The sequence below is a fragment of the Esox lucius genome, chromosome 3, assembly GCF_011004845.1.
Source record: "Esox lucius isolate fEsoLuc1 chromosome 3, fEsoLuc1.pri, whole genome shotgun sequence".
Classification (NCBI taxonomy): domain Eukaryota; kingdom Metazoa; phylum Chordata; class Actinopteri; order Esociformes; family Esocidae; genus Esox; species Esox lucius.
In genome coordinates, this window is record NC_047571.1 from 23,533,525 (window position 1) to 23,557,601 (window position 24,077).

The 24,077-nt window shown below is 44.4% G+C and overlaps 1 protein-coding gene across 1 annotated transcript; it reads right to left on the bottom strand.

Annotated features, from left to right (window-relative positions):
* Positions 1-847: 847 nt before the first annotated feature.
* On the bottom strand, positions 848-21,802 carry prkci (protein kinase C, iota). The gene is made up of 16 exons (XM_010891422.3): positions 21,463-21,802; positions 10,611-10,732; positions 9,729-9,818; positions 8,595-8,645; positions 8,395-8,480; positions 8,121-8,258; positions 7,893-7,956; positions 7,619-7,674; positions 7,348-7,524; positions 6,632-6,816; positions 6,260-6,395; positions 5,610-5,823; positions 5,004-5,083; positions 4,830-4,919; positions 3,067-3,182; positions 848-2,966 (listed from the first exon to the last, which is right to left on the bottom strand). Exons 1-16 carry the CDS (start codon positions 21,543-21,545, stop codon positions 2,879-2,881), a joined length of 1,776 nt encoding a protein of 591 aa, XP_010889724.1. The 5' UTR covers positions 21,546-21,802; the 3' UTR covers positions 848-2,878.
* Between the last annotated feature and the right edge of the window lie 2,275 nt (positions 21,803-24,077).

Below are 24,077 nucleotides of genomic sequence, written 5' to 3' on the forward strand. Positions count from 1 at the left end.
AAGTATATTCGCTACTGTAAGTCGCATAGTAATTTAGCTAAGTTATAGATTCAAGTGTTGTTTGCGTTTAGCGTGTGGTACTTTCGTAAAGTACTTTCTTGAATTACGTTCACAGCACACCCTTAATACCCAAGCACCTATTAAAGCTCACTGACTGAGTAGATCGAATAGGATGCCTATGGGACACAATTTGGCTTGCAATGCAGTCCTTTGAAGAATTTCACATCAGTTTTTCCCCCAACATCTCACATCCTCTCCTCATCCTAGAAACAAATGCACTTGGTATTAAGTCAGACCCCCCACGTGCCATCATGCGAATTACATTTAAAGAGGAATCACAACAGTGTGTGGTGTTAAAACAAACGTAGCTAGTTGGCGGTGCCAGAAAATGAATGGATAAAAGGAAAAGTTGTGTATTGATTTTCATTGCTGTTTGCAATTGTCTCGTGGCTTTGTCCCCTTCGCCCCACCCAGAAACAATCTGCCAGTGAGAGCTCTTGCTTTCTTTAGCGTCTGATGAATTGGCATTCTGCTGCAATGGCTTTTCAAAAATCCGTGACATGTAGGATAGAGTGAAGAGACTTTTCCCCATTGGGTATCACCCAGTCACCTTTAAGCTCAAGGCAGCTTGGGAGACACAACACCTGGCTTTGTTACATGGCTACATAAGTTGCAGCGATAACTGTGTATAAAACAGAATCTTGAACCATACTCTTTTCAGTGTTAGCCGGCCAGATGGTTGGTGACATAACCTTAATGAAGATGCAAATAATTTTATAGACAGACCCCAAAATAGCGACAAACGGACCAGCGAAAATAAAAGGCAGAGAAAAGTCTGACACACAAGGAGGGAAATAAAAGGTTTATTTTGCAAAAAAAAACAACAACAGTGTTTTTACATCCTGTTAGAGTTCAGCAGGATCCTCTGGATAAAACACACTGCATCACCCTCATTCTAATCCAACAGTACTTGCATACAGGCTTAACCCAATAACAATATTACAAATCAGTCAATGTAGTGATCAACGATTAGTTACAGCAAATTCTTTTTTTTTTTCCTTTTTTAAAAACAAAAAAAGTTACAAAAAGAAAAACTGAAATATAAAGTAACAGTAAAAATTCAGAAGCGTTTTTGTTCCTTGAATCGATTACCATGTGGCCCCACTATAAACACTCCATCTGCATCTCAAATGGACCCTTATTCTTTATAATAGTGCACAACCTTTGACCAGGGCCTTATGGCTCGGTTCAATGCTGAACTATGTAGGGAAGAGTGTCAATTTGGATGGAAGCAACGTTGTAACTTAACACTATTCTGAACTTTTGATGAAAATCTCTTTCAAGAAATAAACCTGTAGGTTAGGCAGGAGTGGTCCAGGGATCAGTGCTGGTCCATTCCTTGTTATAGGACTCCAATTTATATTGACAGGCATGGAAAACAATAGAAAAATAAAAATACTATGAAAAAGAAAACAGTTTCAGAAAGGCATTGTATTGTAAAAGTTAAACAGTATTTGTTTGTAATTAATATATAATTTCTATGATATTAGGACAACATATCTTCCTACTGCTGTACCTTACTAAACGTACCAAGACAAATCCTCTTCTCTGTTTTACAAAACAGCTTTTGGTCCGGTGTTAACGACAGACTGCATGGATAGTCTGTCTGCATAGGCGTTTTGGGCCCTACCCCCAAATGCCATTCCCTACATAGTGTACTACATAGGGAATAGGGTGTCATTTGGGAAGCAACCCCTGGACTTTGCTAGTGCTCCAGCCCCACCCCTTTACTCTATTCCTCTCCAGCAAGTAAACTCTTCAATTCACAGTTTGGTTACATCCAAGATGGTACCATAACCCTTTTAGTAGTGCACTACGTTTCATACTGTAGTGTAGAACACTTCTGTTGGGCACTTGATCAGATAGAGGGTGCCGTTTGACATTGGCTCATTGTCAGTATCTAAGTTAGTTTTGGTTGGCTGTGGCTGTTCCGGTCTCTACTTCCTGGTTCTGTCACACAGTTTGCCACGACAAATACTGTAAACGTAAACAGGGGACCAATGTTTGTGTTTTGTCAGGAGACCAGGCTGGAAGACCAACACCTATTTTAGGACGTTAACCGTCATCATACATAGAGACTGACATTTCATTAAATAAAATCAGACAAATATATAGATTAGTGTTCTTTTTAAATTTAAAAAAAAAATAGTGTTGTCCTTTACAAACATGGAGCTTCAACAAAGCTAATCAGAACGCATATAGTGGATGTCTAATATTGAACAGTTTTCAACCATGTCTCCCTGGTGATCTGGCTTAGAGCTGAAAGGCCTGGTCTAAACATATAACCATCCTCAATGACTTAATATGTACAAATAAAATATGCATCAAACAGCACCAAGTAGAGGAGAGAGGAGGATCCCACTTTCCTCCGCCCTGTGTCCAGTAACCTAGGTAACCAACCACCTCCAACCCTTATTGGCTACGAAGAGAACGCGCCCTGATGACTAAAAAGGAAACCAGTGCGGATTTCAAACATGATACAAAAATAAAGCGAGAAGATGGTTTTTAAGGACTAGTGGTTATAAATGGCAGAGTGGCTTTCATCCTAAAAGGCCTCTTATTCCCTACTGCACTAAGTAGAGTGTAGGACGCCATTTGGGACTCTTACGTACACACTGTGATATTAGTTTGGCAAGTTAGCGTCTCTAGTCCCGTGCTCTGTCCAACAGAAGGGCGCTAATTGGTGATGTCATCGTTGGGTTGTCTGGAAACCATGCAGAGTTAACTAGCGAGATTGTAGTCGAGGAGACGCTGTGGCTTGGAGTGTCCGCACATATACTTCTCAAACACACACACACACACACACACACAATCTGCCTCACACACACTCCTCTGCCGACATCAGGAGAGGGTTAATGTACTCAAAGCCTTCAAACTCTGACTGGTCGATCTTCTTCACCGCATCACTGCAACACAGACAGGAAATGAACATGTGTTTGCTGTATACCAATATTGATTCAAATAATCTGGGAAGGAAGAGTGACAGACAAGCAGACAGACACTCACTCGTCGTCAGGCGTGAGCTGTATAGGCTCGTTGGTGAACTGGGCGTCAAAGTTGTCCAACCCAAACTCTCCTGAGATGTTGGGTTTGAATGGAGGAACAACCTGTTTCTGCTCCATCTGAACACAGCACGGTCAGAGGTCACACACACAACGGAGATCAAAGTGACATCCACACATACTTGCTTAAAATAACATGTAAAATGGGATATTTACCAGACACTTTAATCGAAAGCGATGTGATTATGTCAAGAAACAGCACAATTCCCCTGAAAATACTTTGGGACCATTTCATTGCACTTACATTATTACCGGTGTTTAACAGAATAATACATGGAAAGCTAATCTCAGTTCTCTGAAGCTGTGAGGCAGGCTGAGTGGGAACAGGCGTGACAACCCCCTGGAGGTAGACTAGGGAACTACAGGGCCAGGCTGTCCGATGTGTGAGCTCAGACTGAGTGGAGGGGAGCCAGCCCAGTAAGTAACCTGATCCATCCAGACAGCAGACAGGGCAGGGAAAACGGGACGGAACAAAAAAAAGAGGTCTGGCTGCTCAGGGAGTGAAGGCCTGTCTATCTGTCGGGCAGGTGGGGCGGAGGGGGGACCTGTTTGTCTGTCTGTGGGGCAGGTGGGGTGGAGGGGGGACCTGTCTGTCTGTGGGGCAGGTGGGGCGGAGGGGGGACCTGTCTGTCTGTGGGGCAGGTGGGGCGGAGGGGGGACCTGTTTGTCTGTGGGGCAGGTGGGGCGGAGGGGGGACCTGTTTGTCTGTGGGGCAGGTGGGGCGGAGGGGGGACCTGTTTGTCTGTGGGGCAGGTGGGGCGGAGGGGGGACCTGTTTGTCTGTGGGGCGGAGGGGGGACCTGTTTGTCTGTGGGGCAGGTGGGGCGGAGGGGGGACCTGTTTGTCTGTGGGGCAGGTGGGGCGGAGGGGGGACCTGTTTGTCTGTGGGGCAGGTGGGGCGGAGGGGGGACCTGTTTGTCTGTCGGGCAGGTGGGGCGGAGGGGGGACCTGTTTGTCTGTCGGGCAGGTGGGGCGGAGGGGGGACCTGTCTGTCTGTCTGTGGGGCAGGTGGGGCGGAGGGGGGACCTGTTTGTCTGTCGGGCAGGTGGGGCGGAGGGGGGACCTGTTTGTCTGTCGGGCAGGTGGGGTGGAGGGGGGACCTGTCTGTGGGGGAGGTGGGGCGGAGGGGGGACCTGTCTGTCTGTCAGGCAGGTGAGGCGGAGGGGGGGACCTGTCTGTCTGGAGAGATTGCCTTTGGAGTGTATCTGATCCATTAGCAGTGTCTAAGTCAATGCCTTGTCCTTCCAGACAATTTATAGTAAACTAAGACTTAAAATTTCACATTGACTGAATTCCCTGGTGTTTTCAGACACCGCAACCACACTGCCAGGCAATCAGAAAATTACATGTTTCCGAATCTGAACTTTGAGGTAACCCAAAACGTACAGGGTCACTGATTGTGGCCACCTGGCTTAAAGTGTCTAGGAATAAGTTTCATCAGATTCTGAAAAAAATTCCCAAATTGTCCTGTCTGGTGGCCTGGTGGGAAATGAGTGTCTGGGCTGGTCTAAGGTCATGACCCTCAACTATGATACTGTTCAGAGGACAGAATCACTGACCTTCACTTCACAGGCCCTTTCAACTATGTGAAAACACAGTTTGGGACTTGTCTCATCGTGTCTGCTGTTCAGTGTTTAATAAAGAGTTCAAAGAGTGAGAGGAAACCCGAGACAAATCCATTGTAGAGAGAGACCGGACAAAGACTCACAAGGTCCCAGTCTACGTTTCTGAAGAAGGGATGACCCATGATGTCAGCAAAGCCCGTCTGAGGATGACAGCCCAGCCGCTCCTTGGGTTCCTGGATGAGGGGGATTACATCACAGTCAGGGTAACAGAACCGTGTTAGCATGAGCGCGCGTGTGTGTGTGTGTGTGACTGTTACCTTGTTGAGGAAACCCTTGAGAACGCTGGCAGCTTTGACTGACAAAGACCGAGGAATCCTGATCTGTTTTTCCAATATTACTACAGACAGGAGACAGAAGAACAGGAAAGTGGGTACTAGGCTGTTTGTGATTGCGGAGCTAACCTGTGCTCTAACGACATCCCAAGTGGTTGTGTCTGGTAAGACTGAGGTTTTGGACAGCTTTCTTTTTTGGGGGGGGGGGTTTCAGCCTAAAAAGTGTTCCCTTGACCTTCAATGACACCACATTGGTCCTAATGTTGACAGGCAACAATAACAGACTCCAGAAGTCAGACGTGGAGGCCAGTAAGCACTACGGACATCTACCTTATGTCTGCACAGGGCATGATGGAACACACCTGTCTAACCGAAAACACAAGACAGTTCTCCCAACACTGAAACATGTTCAAAAAGCCTTTCTAAATATGTACATAAATACCCATGACGTAACGCTGAGAATCTACACTTATGTTGTGTATTAACTTTTTAGGAGCACAGTGCCATAACACAACACATATTTCTAATTATTACATATACAAAATTCTAGTTATTATTTCACTCAGGTTCCCTAATTTATCATTTCATTACCTTGGAAGAGGTAGTCTTCAGTGTTCTGGTCTGGGTTGTCTGAGCTCCCTACGATGTCGAAGGGCGAGCGTCCGGCCATCATCTCAAACATCAGCACGCCCAGGGCCCACCAGTCCACACTGAAACCATAGTCCTCTCCTCTCAGGATCTCAGGGGCGATGTAATTGGGGGTTCCACAGAACGTACTGGTGGTGTCTCCAGGCCTCAAGCCCTCCTACAGAGCACAGAGAGCACCGCGGTGAAAACACACACATCACCACATCGTGGCAGTAACACACACAACCCTCAGAGCTTAGATGTGTAGTGACACACACACACACACACACACACACACACACACGGGGGACTTGACAAATTAACTCTTAATGGGTTGTCAGCTCTCCTGCTTGCCTCATCACAGCAACCTTCCCTGATGGTCCACTGGTCCTGAGCTCCCACACTGTTTCTCAGGCATCACAGCACCTCCCAAAGAAAACGTCCCCCCTACTAACCTAATTAAACTGGTATGTTTGGCATTCGCTTGATCGTTCGTTTAACTATGATCCGGATTTGTTAGTAGTCGTTTCTTGGCAATGTGATTTACATTTTAAAAACAGTTTCTCCTAATAGAAACACAGAAAAAGACTGAAACCCAGAACTAAATCTCCCACCTTGCACATGCCGTAGTCCGTGAGTTTGATGTGTCCCTCAGACTCCAGCAGAACATTGTCCAGTTTCAGGTCTCTGTAGATGATGCCTCTCTCATGGAGGTAGTTCAACGCTAAGCTGATCTCTGCGGAATAGAACCTGACACAGAAGAGCGGGTCAGAAACACTGACTAAGAGTTACGCAACGTTCACCAAGCTCTTCATTAGCCACCCAACGGAAGAATGCAAGCCAAAATAAATGAGAGTTACTATGTGTGTACATACAGTCTATGTCCAGTGAGAAACTGACCGGTGCCATTGTCAACCGCAAGACGTTTTCTGCGCTGTACCCAAATGACCATAACCAAAGTGTAGCCATGTTGTCTGGTTCCTCACCTGGCGTGTTCCTCTGGTAGTTTCCTCTGCCTCTGCATGTGGAACATCAGGTCTCCTCCATTGACATACTCTATGACAAAGAACAGTCGGCTCTCTGTCTGGAAACACGAGTGGAGCCCCACCAGGAAGGGGTGGTTGGAGGCCTGCTCAAACACATGCTTCTCTGTCTGGACCCAGTCAATGTCCTACAACACACGCATGCACAATTACACCGGAGTCATTTGGAAATCCCAAACACTCGAAATCAATTTAAATACCTGAAAAGCCAACAAGGAAGTTGAAATGAGTCTGATGAGAATGGACGGGGAGACAGACTGACTGAGATTAGGGTGAGACAGACTGACTGAGATTAGGGTGAGACAGACTGACTGAGATTAGGGTGAGACAGACTGACTGAGATTAGGGTGAGACAGACTGACTGAGATTAGGGTGAGACAGACTGACTGAGATTAGGGTGAGACAGACTGACTGAGATTAGGGTGAGACAGACTGACTGAGATTAGGGTGAGACAGACTGAGATTAGTGGAGGTGAAGAGCATGTGCTTGCTGACAGACCCCCACAGACAGACAGATAAGAAATCTGGACAGCGCAGCCGCTCAGACAGACAAAAGAGAGATGGCACAGATGATCAATCAGGTAACGCCTGTCAACATACCCCGACCAAGCGGGTTTGCTCATGTGGGCGCATGTGTGACTCCATCTGTGTGTGACTACCTCGTCATCGTTGACCAGCTCCTTCTTGACCACCTTCATGGCATAGATCCTCTCTGTCTTCTTGAGCCTGACCAGCAGGACCTTAGCATAGCTGCCCCGCCCAATCACCCTCAGCAGGTCGAAGTCCACCAGACCCAGACTGGACGCGGACTTCCCTGTGTCTCTGCTGCTGCGCGCCTACAGGACGGATAGACAAGAGGCAGTGAGACCTGAGACACAGACCCATAACCATCCTTCTCTGATTACCTCAACCACAGCATTGCATCCTCACCTCTTTCTCCTCTCCATCATAGGTCAGACTCTCCCTGGAATCTTTGTTCTGAGGAGCTGAGAGAGACAGTGAGTGTAAAGACAGGTAACCTCCTAGACACCAGAGAAGTACCAAGGGCGGTTGAGCAGGAACGTAAAGCCACGAGTATAGCACCCAACTGGACAGAAGGCTGCCTTAGTCCACACCGAATGACACTGTGACTATGCCTAAGAAACCATTTAATAGGATCTGCCTAAAAAGACAAGATTTTAGGCAGTGTGTGTGTGTGTGCTACCTGACTGTTCTGAATGGTCCAGTGGCATGGTGGAGGCCCCTCTATCAGGCCGCATTATAGGCTCCTAAAAAAGAGAACAGAAACATAGGGAGGGAGTAAGAGGACACGCTGAGGAATACCGTGGCTCACAAATTGTTGGGCCTAATGAAAATACAATATAGGGAGGAGTTTGACCTACTCATGTCATGTGACAAAGATCAATGTAAATCTCAGGACCATATTCCTCACCTGAATCATCTGTCGGCCACACTCCACCGTCACCAGTTTGTGACACTTCTTGTGGACTAGCAGTTTGCAATTGATGCATTTGTAGCCTTGTCGCCCCAGACCCCAAATACGATCCGTGCAGATGGCACAATGAGCTCTCTGGAAGACAGGCGTGAAGAAAACACACCGGTAGATAAGAGAGGTAACAGAAGGAGAAAAAAATACAAAGAAAAACAGGAGAGAGAGAGAAAGAGAGGGTGTCCAGGCGAAGGCGAGAGAGTCCGAGGATTCTCACCCGGTTGAAGCGTTTAGCCTGGAAGGCGTGGCCACTGGCGTAGTAGAGTTTCCTCCAGCGCCTTGCCCCGCGACGATATATAGACTCTGAAAGGGGGCGCGGGTACAGGTGTTACCAGTTGGTGTGTGAGAGAAACAGTGGATCCTCAAAAAAACAATGAGATGGATGTAAGAGAAAGAAACGTGTAGACGGTAACTTACTGTCCTCTCCTGGACAGGGCATGCCAGGCTTCTCTGGGATACATGGAAACACTGGCAGAACGGGAAAACTGTTAGACACACAACACTGATATTCCTACACTGTGCCAGTGGTCTGTCAGAGGTTCTCATTAACCACTAAGAGACTTGGCCTCTGTGCTGGGTCATTCTTCCCATCCTCCAACTCCTCCCCCCTCCCCCTGGCCCTCTCCCATCCCCCTCTCCTCTACTGTGACCTTCACCGCTCCCTTAACCTGTGCCCCTCCCCTCCATGCCATTTGTATCAGGAACAACCAATCCCACAGCAGTTCCGGGTGACAGAGTGAGTCATGTTTATCGTGCATCCACTATCTTGTCTGCTCTTATCTGAAAGTGCTGGAATGTTCCCAGAACAGTAGCCACCAGTCTCCTCCCAGAAGAAGGGAAATAGAATTTGTAAGCAAGGAGGATGGGTTTGTCATTTAAACAGAATCCTATACGTTTTTTATGGGCAAATTAAATTAATTTGTTTAAGGTTAATTTTAGACAGACAAAACACCACTGAAACTACCTCAATCTAAAATAAAAAAGCACTACTACTAGGGTTCAAACAATCAAATATAAGTAGTAACCACATTTTAAATGAAGAACTGTACAAATTGTGACATGAAAAGAAAAGCATTTGTGACAAGAAAAGCATTTACTAAAACTATCGGGTGGCAGAACAATTTCTATTGGCCATCAAGGCTTCTGTTGTCACCCTCCCTGTGTTCCACCAGCGTCACTAAGATATATAATCATCTTTCTCTAAGCAAGCAATGGCAGCGTAAACAGCGTAAAACACAGTACAATCTAAATCGATTGGTTTTATATTGAGACACTGTTTTCACAACTCTTGTCAGCTGGCCAACCGAAACAAAAGTGGAGTGAGTGGAGAGTCGGTTTGAAAGTGCTGTTGCTGTAGTTGAGTTAAATTCCACAAAGTGGAAGCAATTAAGGAATGTTTTTTTTATAAGATTAGAAAAACATTAGCATTTAAAAGAATTGTTAAAAAAAATACACTGTATAACATTTGTAAGATTATAAATGAACAAGCACCCAGCATCCCTAATCCTAACTAGCTTGCTTCTGATAAAGGTTTATGGCAGGTCAAGTTACCGTGGATGATGAGTTCAGAGTCTTTGTTGAGTTCGTAGAGCCTCAGGGCCTCCTCCAGCTCCAGCTGAGATGACACTGTACACGGATCTCCTGACAGGCACACAGACAAGAGCATCACCGCGGGCTCCAAAATCCCCCCCCAGTCCACTCTGAAGACCTGGTGCACTGCTAAACAAAGCCATAGGCTACCTGATATCTTCCCATACATCACAAGGTACCAGGAAACGGTCATTTTGTATCAACGTCCATGTTTCCGGCAGTTCGTTTAACCCACACGGCTCCCCACGCATCATTTCGTGATGGCCCATTCCCGAATACAGCCCGCCCGTAACGGCCCGCCCACCACAGCAGGTGTAGGAGAGGGACGCTTCCTTCCAATATATAAAGGGTCTTATGTCTGGGGACATTAACAATGTTTGGCCGGCCGTTAATTATGTTGCTCTATTCCATAATAATGAAAAATTCTAACAATAAAGTTGATCGGTATTTGTTTCACTGGAGGCTATAAATATTCTGTTGCTGTGGCTGCTTGTGTGTAGGCAGAGTCTCCTCATGTACAGTTGGCATTTTTATTTATTAGCGTGTGACGAACCTGTAGTTGCTGATGATGAAACATTAGAATACTAAGGGAGGCCGGACCAGCCTGGAATTCAGTCTAAAAACCTAGTGACAACACCTGACCCGACCCGGAGGCCCCACGACCCCTGGAGGGAACAGGGAGCACCTAACCCTGCCCTCTCTCTGCTGACCAAACCCCTGTGCTGTAGGCTACATAGTTTAGAACTTCTGACAGCCCATAGAAACTCAGAATATCTTTAAAAGGGAAGAGAAAGACAGACAAAGGAAAAAAGGAGGGAGGGATGAGCCAGATTTTATACAAACCTTCTTCATCGATCCACTTCATGGTGAAGAGCTGGTCATTGTCCATGGAGCACATGTCTTTGACCTCGCCATATAGACCCTCGTAGGAGATGGATGGCTCAAAGTGAGTGATCATGATGTCGCTGGAGAAGACCAGAGAGGACAGAGAGACAATCACTTGGTTACACTTTGAGAATAAATAGGAAGGAGAAGGCTACATACATACACCATTTTAATTGCCTCCACGTTTCTATGGTGGTATTGGTAAGACTTAAAGTAACCTAGGAACGTGACTCATTACATTAACACGCAGGTCATAAAAACAAGGCAAGCCACACTGCCTTTATCACATAGTGCCAAGAGGTTGGTGACACGTGACAGCCCAGTCCGTTTACCTTTGCCTGGGCAGAGTGGCCAATCAAAGACACTCTTCAATAGATGAGAGCAGCTATTGTCACGTCACTTTCCTCTCATCCGAACGACCACGCCCCCTTTTGGGGGAATGCGATCGTTGTAAACGTATGGAAGGCAATGGCGCAAAATTGTCAATAGTACTCTTACCATGCCTAAAAGCTGCTGCGTTGTGTTTTGCACTTCAAATAAGATTAAAAAAAATAATAAACTAGTATACGGTTTTCTTTACTTCCCAAAAAAGCGAAGGACAGCGAAAGGAGATATCTGTGGCTTCAGGAAGTGGATGACAGAGAACTTCTTGCTTTCAAACTCAAGAAAAACAGAAATGCTAGTTTTAGGACCCAAGAAACAAAGAGCTTTGTTAGCAGATCTCACTGTCAACCTCGATGGCTGCATGGTCATATCCCAAAAAACTGTAAAAAACCTTGGCGTTACCCTTGACCCTGACCTCTCCTTTGATGAACATATAAAATGTCTCAAGAGTTGCTTATTATCTTCGAAACATTGCAAAAAATCTGAGGAGCATGATGAAACCATGCTTTTGTTACTTCTAGATTAGATTACTGCAATGCTCTTCTTTCCGGGTTAACCTGATAAATCAATAAATAAACTTCAATTAGTGCTGCACATTACTCCAGTACTAGCCTCTTTACACTGGCTGCCAGTTAAGGGTTTTATTGTTAACCTTTAAATCAGTACATGGACTTGCTCCTACTTACCTTGCTGAAATGATCCAGCCATACATACCTACACGTAACCTTAGATCGCAAGATGCAGGCCTTTTAATTGTACCTAGACATTTTAAACCAACAGCCAGAGGCAGGGCCTTCTCTAATAGAGCTCCACTACTGTGGAACGATTTGCCAATCAAGGTTAGAAATGCAACCTCAGTGCAAACTTTCGAGTGTCTACTAAAGACTCATCTCTACAGCATGGTCTATGATCTAGTGTAGTATGGCCCGGGGGTGTGAAGGTGACCGGAAAGGCTTGATACTGTCCACCCTTGCTGTCTTGTCAGGTGGCCTCTCATTGCCACTGGAATTCACTCCCTCCAATGCCATTCGGTGGCAGAGTCACTGGCTTGTTGTTGTCTCTCTGTTGCGCACTTGGGCGGTACTCTGCTGGCAATACTCGGCCAGCAGAGTGGGGTCCCTTTGGTTGATGCTTGGCAATGTGGATGGATTGATTGATTTCCTGCCTGTTGGGCCCTGTCCGGTGCCTCCCCCGGATAGGGCCACAGTATCACTGGACCCCCATGTCTCAGCCCCATGTCTTATGCAGCTATATTATTGCGCTGGGGGAGTAGGGTCAGTTCTCCTTCTCCACTATACATCCTGGTGGATCTAAGGAATGCATTTTCTAAATTTTCCCAGTCTTCTGCTTTTTTAAACTTAGGAGGACATGAGGTCTTGGCCCACACCGGAGGAATACCAGACTTGAAAGACCTGTTGCTTTCCCCGTCCAAAGTCCTCCTGGTTGTGTTGCAGATCAAGACCATACCTGATGATTTCAGCTGGCACTCTGCTAAATTTGATTGACTGATTGAGGTATATCGGTCTTAATAACCGAATGCACTTGTTTAATTTCTCTGGTTTTGCGTCTGGTCATGAGAAGGCCTATTTTATATTCCAAATCACTTTAAAAATCTACAATTGAGCCATCTTTGCTGTAAAAATACCTGAAAATATCTTTAAAGGGCAATATGTACGATTTGTACTGTACCACTTGCAGACATACAAGCAGAAATGACGAGTACACATCGGCAATTATTGTTTTTATGTTAATGTTTAAAATCAAATTTTCAACAAAATTCATCCGAATGCCCGAGATTTTCCCCATTCACACTTTATTGCCGTGCTGTCTTGTCAGTTTGCATTGGTTGAGTTCTCCTCATAATCGCTTCAGACACTCGCCGTATTATCCATCCCTTCCTGAACCACCATAGCCTAACTGATTCTATTCTGGTCTCGTTCGGACGACGAGGGGAAGACCCAGTAATAATGTTTGGTACTTTCAATCTAACTGCAAATTCTGCTGCATATGACTGCCTGCATTGCACTCCAGAGAAGTGACACAATGTCCCTAGTTTATTGGTAAAATGTATATATTTTAGCTAAATACGCAGGTTAAAAAACATTTTACTTCTGTGAATTGGTTTTAAAAAAGGTGCCGATGTTTATGGTTATAATATTTACATTTCCGCAAAGATTACGCGCTTTTCCAACGCAGTATATGCCAATTAACTTAGCAATATCAACCATATAGTTAACTATAGACTGATTTTCAATAATAGTAGCATTTGCTAGTTATTTTTGACTGTAACCTCTTTAGTTAGCTAGCTACGGTTTAACAATTAGATAGATAGACTGCAAGATTGAATTAAGCAGTTAATGGAGCGATCCTGGCGTGACATACACGCTTGAGTGACCACATGTCAGCCAAATAGCTCAATGGTCAAACCATTTCGTTGTTTTTATTATATGAAATTGAAAATCATTGACAAAAAAACCACGTAACTTTAAGAAATCCCGAACACGGTACTGCATTAAAATAAAACTAGTTTACATTCAAATCCAAGTCCTCCCTTCTCATCCCCAATTTCACATTTGTTTGGGCACGAGCTCGCGATTCTCCGCTTAGTAACACGTGAACGCGTAAATGTTGGAGATAATGCAAAAAATACCTTTCTGTATAGCTCCCCGTAGTTAGGGCCCACCGCGGGCGCGAACCCGGGGTCTTCCGCATTAGAACAAGCGCCCTTTGCACTGTTCCAACCCGTTGCGCTATACAGAAGGTACAGCAATTCGCAGAAATCTGCAAAATTTAAAGCTAACATAGCGTTCCATATTACGTAAACGGATTCCACGTGACGTCACACACGGTTGTGGATGCTAGCTCCGCTAGCTCCACTATCTCCGTTGCATAACACAGACTGAAACTACATGCATTTTTCAGCAAAATGAGAGACCTGCGGATTCAGGCCATCCGTTGTATAAAGCCCATCAGGATGACATCTCCGGCAGGGTTGGGTCATTCATCCACTGAATGGACACTCAACCCCCATTTCTTGTGTTTTCTTTATATACCTTTGCCGGACATTAAATAATTGTTTGCCTGACGGGCCATAGTGTTTGTGCTCCTAATTGCTAAAAAGCAATATAGTTTTCATATTTGGTACGGTTTATTGGCAAAGACGTCGGATTTTGTATTCATTGCCGGTCAAATTAAATGGGCTGTTTCCCCCCAAAAAGGGGCGGGAGCATGACACGAAAGCAAAGTACCCAGATGGGTTGCTCTCATCTATGGTGACACAAAAGACGGCAGCAGAAAAAAAAGCATTAAGAATTGCTGCAATAATTCATATCGGTTTCAATCCAGCAGCAGCCGTCTATATAAGCAGCCCCCCTTGCTATTATTTTCCATTAAAACCAGACTCTGTATACTGGCCAAGCGTGACAAAGATACAAGACGACTGACCAAAACACAGCCGCAACAATTTCTTCGACACAAGGGAAAGGTGAGTGAAGGTCTCTCATAAAAGAGACATGAATATTGTAGAGAACATCCCTCTGGCCCCGAGTCGACCAGCTCATCAGCTGCATATGACACAAGTACTCTCAATACCTTCATGACCCCTGCAGGACAGGAGGGACAGAGAGCAGAGCACTAGACTATCCTCACACTGGCTTCCCAGCCAATCAGAAGCATCCACTCCCAGTCCCAAGTGGCTCCCTATTCCCTAAACATTAGTGCTTATTTTGGACCAAAGGGTGCTATTTGGGACTAGAGTTGACGGCCAGCGCCAGACACTAGGAGTAGTCACTCATCCTCAGCTGCCTATCCAACAAGGTTAGTGATATAGCGTGTGTAGACAGTGAGTGTGAAAAAGTACAGTACATGACGTAGCAGCTGGTCGGACTAATCAGGGCACTGCCAGCCCCTCAGTCTTTGCTAGCGTCATCAGATCAACAGGGAGACTCCATCCTGCTGAGTGTCTTCTCAGCAAGAGAGAAAAACAGCAGCTACTCCACACACACACACACACACACACACACACACACACACACACACACACACACACACACACACACACACACACACACACACACACACACACACACACACACACACACACACACACACACACACACACACACACACACACACACACACACACACACACACACACACACACACACACACACACACACACACACACACACACACACACACACACACACACACACACACACACACACACACACACACACACACACACACACACACACACACACACACAAAAAAGCAGCAGGCCTACTCAAGACCCAGGACTGCTTTGAAACAGATCTTTAGTATATTCAGGTGTTCTCCCAGTCCATAATCAAATTTGTGAACAAGGCTCTGAGCAGAGAAGTCATCATCTGGTCCAGGCCAGTTCCATTTTCCGCCTCTGTTTGACATTCTCCCATTTCCTGGTTCATATATTCTGCCACTTAATGTCGCCCATCATTTCGTCGTTCTGCATCGCATGCTTTTCCTCACGCTCGCTCCCTCACATTCCCTCCCTCCAGTGTGTTTGTGTTAATTAGTGACAGTGCAGGAGGGCTGTTGACCATCCTTTTGGAGGGTACAGTCCCACCTCTACAGCCTTTGAGGTCATCGTCAACACCAACGGCTGGTGGGAACGCTCACTCACCTAACAGCCCCAGAGATTAAAGCCACTCCGCGCGGAGCCAACATACCACACCAACACGAAGGGAACTGGACCAGGGTGGACGCTGTCCATTACACATCTGGCTACTACAGTGTGTTGAATGACTGACAGTAGAAGGACGCCCTGGACTCAACGGACCGGGTGCCAACAAGCTCTACAGCCTCTCATAAAACCTATTCAAAGCCCCTCTAGGGCTTAAATGAACCTGCCTTGGGGGCTGTACTGCAAAGACAACTACGTTACCGTGCGTAACACAGGTACATTGTGTGGCAGTCATCACCGCCGAGCAGCAGAAGACACGCCAAGTACTCCCCTCCGCTGTCCTTGTGCAAAGAAAGTCGGAATAGAAGTTTGTACTGTTGCTAGGTAACAGTCAGTCCAATCCCGCTCTGTGTGCATAAAACTGACTGTACACATGAGAAGGAAAAAGCAGACTCTTGGAGAAGGACATGGAGATAATGTATTAGCTATTGTTTCTGAGCAGCGTTTCTGTATTCGCCTTCAGCGGGTTACTTCCCTGTGAGAAAAGTAATACACTAAGTTAATGAAATGGCACATAACTTAGGCAGAGACAGGGAGATATAGGGTCTCCCCAGGGAGATATAGGGTCTCCCCAGGGAGATATAGGGTCTCCCCAGGGAGATATAGGGTCTCCCCAGGGAGATATAGGGTCTCCCCAGGGAGATATAGGGTCTCCCCAGGGAGATATAGGGTCTCCCCAGGGAGATATAGGGTCTCCCCAGGGAGATATAGGGTCTCCCCAGGGAGATATAGGGTCTCCCCAGGGAGATATAGGGTCTCCCCAGGGAGATATAGGGTCCTTCAACCTCCAAACACGCAGAGGTTGCTCCATCTGCTGACCAGGTAGGCCACTGGTGAGCAACCAGGCAGGGGGGAGTGTTGGCCTCTCCCCAGGAAACACACCCAGGAACATCCATCTCTTTCACAGACTCCGTCACAACCACCCACCCTGCTCCACATCTACAGTGCACACTTCACCCCCAGCGCCAGGGAACCAACATTAATGGGGTATCGGGTTGCGTAACGCCGTGATTTTTGGGCCGAGGCCACCTGGTCTTAAGAAGGAGTGTAATTTGCCCGGGCACAAAGCAAAAGCCTCCCAGAAATCGTTTGCCGTTAAATTATATCGATGTGGTAGGCATTTCTCAGACATGATTTACTAGGTAGCCCTTCTCAGCATGGGGTACCTGTGCCCACAATGAGGCACGTGGGCACACTTCAGGTGACGGGGTAGACTAGCCCCATACCACAGAACCAATCGTAGGGGCTAAGAAAAACCCACGTGTCTCCGATGCCAGTGAGCATTAGGGGGCACCTCCAAGCCCTGCTGTCTGTCGGTGCCACGCCCCACGCTGGAGCGCTCCCCACTGAGAGACAGCTAATTTGGGTCTCGCTCTGATTAAGGCCGGCCAGAGACGAAGCTGGGTGAACAGGGGCTGGGCGATAGAACAATAAGTATTTATCATGATTTTAAAAAAGTGACGATCAACAACAAACTTCTGAAATATGTTTTATCATGTAGTTTTGTCCTTTTTCCTCAGCCTCATGTGGCAAGCTTTAAACAACAAGTATGAAATGCTAGCTGATAGTGAAAGTGACAGCAAATTTGAAGTAATAAAAGCCAAGGACAAAGATCATTGTTTAAAAGAGGCAGCACATCTTCGCAAAAACACTATTTCATATATTATTTGCCTGTCTTATCTTCTTTAGAGAGAAGTGGGGACACAAGACGTTTAAATGAGCAGCTGGGATGTGCAAGAGTGGTCAGCACTTTCTCCTGGAAAAAGAAGAGTCCTGGTGGCAGTTTATCTAATTTGTGTTATCTATTCTATTTAAACATTAGGCTAATATCCCACACAAAAACGATGTTAATTTTACATAAAGCTTTGTTATGTAGAATTTATTTTGAGTACCCTAAAAAATTACCTTTACTTGACCACTAATTTGACACTAAAAGCAGCACATTTGGTTAATCCCACATGAACCAGTTCAGTTCTGTTGCGTCATCCCAACCAGCAGTGGAAACATCGTCAATATACAAATCAGCTGACCTTTTTAAAAAACAAACATGCATATTAAAAAGCCTTATCAAGGATGTTGTTAATTCATAAGGAGACTATCTGGCATATTTGTTTTACATTTAGTCTACATTCTGACCATTGTACTCACTATCATGCAGTGCTTTACGCTAAATCATTAGAGATTAATTTTTTACTTAGTGAGAAGGAAAACCGCTTCCTCACCCGCATGTCATTGCAGTAACACCCCTAATACTCCTACCAGGCCTATGAACAACCATAGTAATAAGAAGAATATTCGGACGTCTGATAAAGCCTACAATCTGCCTAACCAATGTCTTCTGTAAGAGAACCATCTTGTACACAAATGTGGACTAATGCCTGAATGTTGAATGAATCACAGAACTCTGTCACATCAAGTTGTCATTGAATTATAAAGAAAATGAAGGCTCAGATCTACAATCTAAAGCAATATAATAAAAAGCAATTGTCTCTTGAAATATACTCCTACATTATAACTACAGTAACAGAACTATGAAAAAAGAGACAGTTTTAGCTATTAGTACAACCTATGCCAAATTGAGTTGCTGCATTTGCAATTATGATACGGAAATAAGAAAAGAAAACAAAACAGAGGCATGACATTAACTCCTTGGTTGCACAATGACTGGGCTTATCATAACATGTTTCTCTCCAGGAATCATGTAGCTGTTAAAGGAGAAACACACAAGCTCGCCCTGCCCGACACACAATATTTCAGTCAAAAAGGCTATTCATGAATGCAATTAAAGAACGGCATAATTGAACAGCTTCAGATGTTGTTTAAAATAATACAGTGCATGTGTTTTCTAAATAATAATGCATGTGATTTTTTTGGGAAGGGCATCACAACCAGTCAGCAGGGCTTTGGAAGGACTAGGATTCAAAATGTCCAGGGGACGTTTGGCCTGGTTGTTATAATATCTAGGCTACATGACCACAAGCATGAAGACAGCATGTTCAATTCTTATGGCACTCTAAATCATAACATTGTGAGATTGACTTGGCCCTTATCGTAACAATTCTAGACATGCAAAGTGCCAGCAACCGGCACAAGCAAAAGAATTGGGTGGCTTGACCACTGACTGTAGTGAAATCTAGTAACACGATTGGTAGCCAAATTCAAGTTTTATCTAGTTTCAGTGGGTGTTGTGAGCAACACAGAAAGCCATTAGTTTAAAGGCTATTATGATATCCAGAAAATGCAGAAAGGACGAAGGACCAGGAGGATCAACATTCTATAGCGTTGTGCCTAATGTGCTTGAAGGGCTTTCAAATGAAAATGCTTGCCTTCGTTTATAAAAACCCAGGGTGAGTCCTATATAGAACCTATTCTCAATATAGTACAGTACTTTGGACCAGTGCCCTATAGGTACCATGTACAGAACAGGGTGACATTTGGGATGTACCCAAATCCTTTGTGCACTACTGAAGACAGAGAGCTGCTGTTAAAGACAGTGCACTGCTTGCTTATTAAGAAAGGGAGGGGACCCACTCTTGCTCTCGCTGCCCATCTGAGCTTAGTTGCCTGCCAAACATTCAACCTGCCGCGGTGTCTTTTGGAACCCTGCCTCTGCTGAAGGGCTGAGCTCTGGGCCCTCTGTTTACAGGTGTATGGGGCTGCCTGGCACCACTCAGCACATTGTACTAAATAATTACAGATTTACCAACAGAGCAAAATGAATGGTTTCCAACAAGGCCTGCATCATCACAACCCAGAGACACAGTGAAGCAGGATGAGGGTAATCGCTTGTGCGTCTTAAGGTTTGTCCTAACTTACTCAGACAGAATTAACAAATAAGGGCCGCCTGGCAGACATGAATGCTTTGAAAAGGCAGCAACCATTGTCAAATTACAGACTGAGACAAACATACCAGTTTTTTTTTAAATGTGAAATGTTTTTTCATAAGGAAACCATGGTACATTCTGAATATTCCAGAACATTGAGCCAGACTGATAGTCCTTAAAAGCTTCTGGTGAACAATAAAGGCTGACATAAAAGGACAAAACATATGTACATCCGGAACATTAGTCTATGTACATTTAACTGGAAATGTCAGACACATGACTTTAGTTAACTTGAAATCGGTAGCCTAGTTGTATTACCATTCACATGTATTGACCTATAACCTTTAATAAAGAGTTGATCATCGATGTATCCATTGCGGAACCAACCATCTTGCCTCACTACTCCTACCAGTGGTCTTTCTGTAGATGTGTTAATGAAGCGTAATGACAGTGATAGGCAGAGGCTGCCACAGGCTGATACCATGGTAGACCAGACCTTGCCTGTTGCTGGCCTTCCAACCGGAAGGTTGGCTGACACCAGTGAATCTGTCGGCTTAAATGAGACTATATAAGAGAAGATGGAGCTTGAGGGCAGTGCTCTGTCTTCATCTGTCTTCTGTCAAACTGGACATTATTAGGTTGCCAGCCAGGCATACATTTAGACTCTGACACAGTAAAATGTTGATTCTGATAAGGGATGACAAAAAAAAGTGCCTGGATGGATCTTGAATTGCACTCTTTTCATTGTAAAATAAGTACAACTCTTTCATTGTACAACTCTTCTTGAATCCATGCTAACAAAGATAAGATGTTCAACTACATTATAATTTGCTTACCCATATCCTTTTGAAGCATGTATGGACAACAGGACAGTCTAATATAGCCTGGCTTGACCTACTACTGTACCTGACCAACCAATGAAAAGATGCATCCCTGATTCCTCACATATTTGCCATTCCTAGGCAGTCAAAGCAGACATATTTTGGATGTTTTTTTACCCAGGAACAATACACTGCTGACTGGGCGAGTAACTAGAACGAGTGAAAATACAACCGGTCTGGCGTAAATTACAAGTAATACAAGTTAAGCCTGTCTCCCTACGCACAACCAATCATATACTCCATATCTGTACACGCAGATTACTTTCCCAACCAATGGGTTATGTATTAGGAACAAACTACATCCCGCATTTCAAAGAGGTGTCTAATCGTGTACTAATATTGTAATAATAAAGCCTATCGTCCTATTGAGGTGTTCAAAACAAGCAGCAAAGACAAAAAAAATCCATTAAGTTATCCAAGTTTATTTTACATTTTCAATTGCTGCAATTTCAGCTGTGACAACTAACCAGCTTCAGTAGCTGGTTGTGAGAGTACCAACCGTGTGTATAAACAAAGTTAGCAAACAAGCTAGATGCGATCCAACAGCATAGTTCGGCAAACAGTATCCCAAACACCAAGAAGAATGTAGCCCAAGATATGCAACACAATACACCGTTTTGCCTCTTCCTCTGATGATGGAGTTAATATCGTTTTTAGCTAGCTAGATAGCTTAGCAATGTTAAAAATACAGCCATGTCTCAAAACATGTGAAGTAAGTAGTACTGGCGAACATGAGCTAGCTAAGATAATAGCAACAAACCAGATACCTAACGTTTACTAGATAGCCAGATATCTAGCTGCATGGCTAGATTAATATGAATTAGTTTAGCCAAGTCTAGATAGTTTCACTTCTCTGTCAAGTTTATCTTGGCTAGCGAGCAATAGCTCACAAGCTAACTAGCAGGTTAGCCAGTAATAAAGCATAAACAAACGTCTTAAGAAGTAACAACATTGTGTTTTGTTTTAATATAAATCACCAATCCTAATCGTGTACTTACCCTTTGTAGTAAGCTTTTACCCGGACTTGGTGAAGGTTCTCGCCAGGATGAGACATGGTACTGTCCCGCAACGTCGGCATCATAAGCTCTCGGATTTGGAACTTTGCTCGCCGAAGATGCCTTCCTTCTGCGGCTAACTTAGCAGTGAACCACGCCCAAAACTATCGGCTCTGTAACTCGCCTCGATAGATAAAATAATTCGCTAGTTAACTAGCTATGAAATCGAACAATTTTGTGTTTCTTGATTTCAAAAAATCCAGACATAAAGTAACGTAAAACTTGAGTCCTACAAACAACACTCCCTACCGTAAAGGCCTCACAACGGACGAATCCATTGGAGGAATGTTAGAGGGGTCTCAAAAGATAACATGAATCAACAACCTAAAGAATATGGCGGCAGATGATATTCAGTACATTGAAAAAACTGATGAATATAATTATAATAACATAGTCTCATCTCTTGTAATGAATGATATACATTGAGTTAATATAAAGGTGTTCGCCAGGTTTACGATTGTACCAACTGAAATACAAGGGGGGTAGTCTACATTTGATGTAGTACAGACCATAGATATTTCAAATATCTATGGTATAGGTCTTGCCTGACTACCCCAACTCCTTGCTCCGGCCAAGGGCTGCATCACGCCCACGTAGTGTAGCGGAAGTTTTCTGTTAGCGCTGTCAGGCAAGCTGGTGCAAGGTGGTGTATTAAGATGGATATCAAAAGGATATGAAAATTGCGGTAGTTTCTATATAATATGCTTGTTGGAAATTGAACTATACCAAAATAAATCAGGTTACTCGGCATGAACGATAAACAATTAGCATTACACATACTAATAGTAGATCTGTCCGATCATCATAGGCTACTAAATAATTAAAACGGACAGTGATTAAACAGGGGAGCTGAGGGTGAGCAATAGCCGTATTCTCAGAGATTCTCGTGCCACCTAGTGGACAAACAGTGATCAATCGTAAAGCAATCAAAATACAGCTCAAGCGGACCCCTATCTACGAAAGCCTATAAGATTTTTGGATTAAGATTTGTGGTTTAGGGAGACATTTAGCAGAAGCTCTTATCTAGAGAGACTACATTTTTTTATATACTTTTCTATACTTGTCCCCGTTGGAATCAAGCCCCCATCCCAGACATTAAAGCACCATGATCTACCAACTGAGCTACATCGGAGCTCTACAGCTAGGCCCCAAACTATTGACATTCTTTATAAAGTGACCTAGAAACCTAGAAAAACTAAATAAGCTATGATAAATACAAATCGAACAGATCCCGTTTTTTAGAGCATGGCGGTTGCCATGCCAGTGATTGTGGGTTCGAATCCCATGGCAGGGCAGGTCGAAATTGTATACAATCACTACGGTAAGCTGCTAAGACTCGAAATACAATTGCATAGATAAATGCATCTTATTAAACATTTATTGGCATCCCGGTTTTAAATACCTTCAAATACCTCCCTCCACTTGCAAGGAAAAATTACATTAAAATGTTTTATTAAAATGGAGAACATATTGGGAGGTATAAATCACTCCTCCAAACAGAACGCCTGCACTTTTTGGATGTCCCTTTTCAACTGTAATTTTTTTTGGGTAAATTGTCTAGGTACAGAGTAAACTCATGTTGCTGGACCAATGGTAGCACAAATAACCCATAAAACCAAATATGATCCATCTATTTAGTTATAATTCCACTCATTGTGCTCCTTGGTACTTGAGTACAAGAATAGGCTACAGAGAAGCAGTGGCGACTAGTCATTAGGGGCACAGCCCCACCTGTTGTCAACAGAAAGAACTGCAACAAAATTATGCTACTTTTAGTTCTCGAAGATTACTTCATATAATTTATTATCTATGAATATAGCATCTTCCTAAATTGCATATCATTTCTGTTAGGATTTTATTTCATGTTCATTGGTCTGTGTGGAAAATGTGAAACCGCACTGCAGGGCAAAGATGAGTCGGTGGACTCCTTCAATCCTGGAATATTCAGATGCATTTTCGAGATGAGGGCGATTCAGTCTTCAGAGGCACTATGACGCTCAGCCCATCTTCAAAAGGACATCTAGCACTGTACAAAACGAACTGTTAGACTGTATGTATGAACTGTACAGGGAGGAGATAGCCAAGCAAGTGGACGAGACATCATTTGTTGCCATACAGGCAGACGAGACAACTGATGTCTCCTGTAAATCACAAATGGTGGTTATGTTGCGATACATGTTGCCTGACAATACAGTGACAAAGAGGTTTGTGGAAGTCAAAGATAAAACTGGACTCGGTCTCTCTAAATGCATCAAGGGTGTGCTGGAACCACTTAAGCTGGAAGAAAAACTGATCACTCAGACTTATGATGGTGTGGCTGTAATGAGTGGAAACGTCCAAGGGGTACAGACACTAATGAAAGAGACATACCCACATGCCCAGTTTGTTCATTGCTATGCTCACCAGCTGAACCTGACCTTGCAGCAACTTTGTTCAGCAAGGATGCGCATCCTGAAGGTGCTTTATGCAGATTTAACTGCTTTTGACAGCTTTTTCTCTGGCACTCAAAAACGTGTTTTGGCACTTGCTGAGGCAACACAGAGATGCATTCCAAGGCC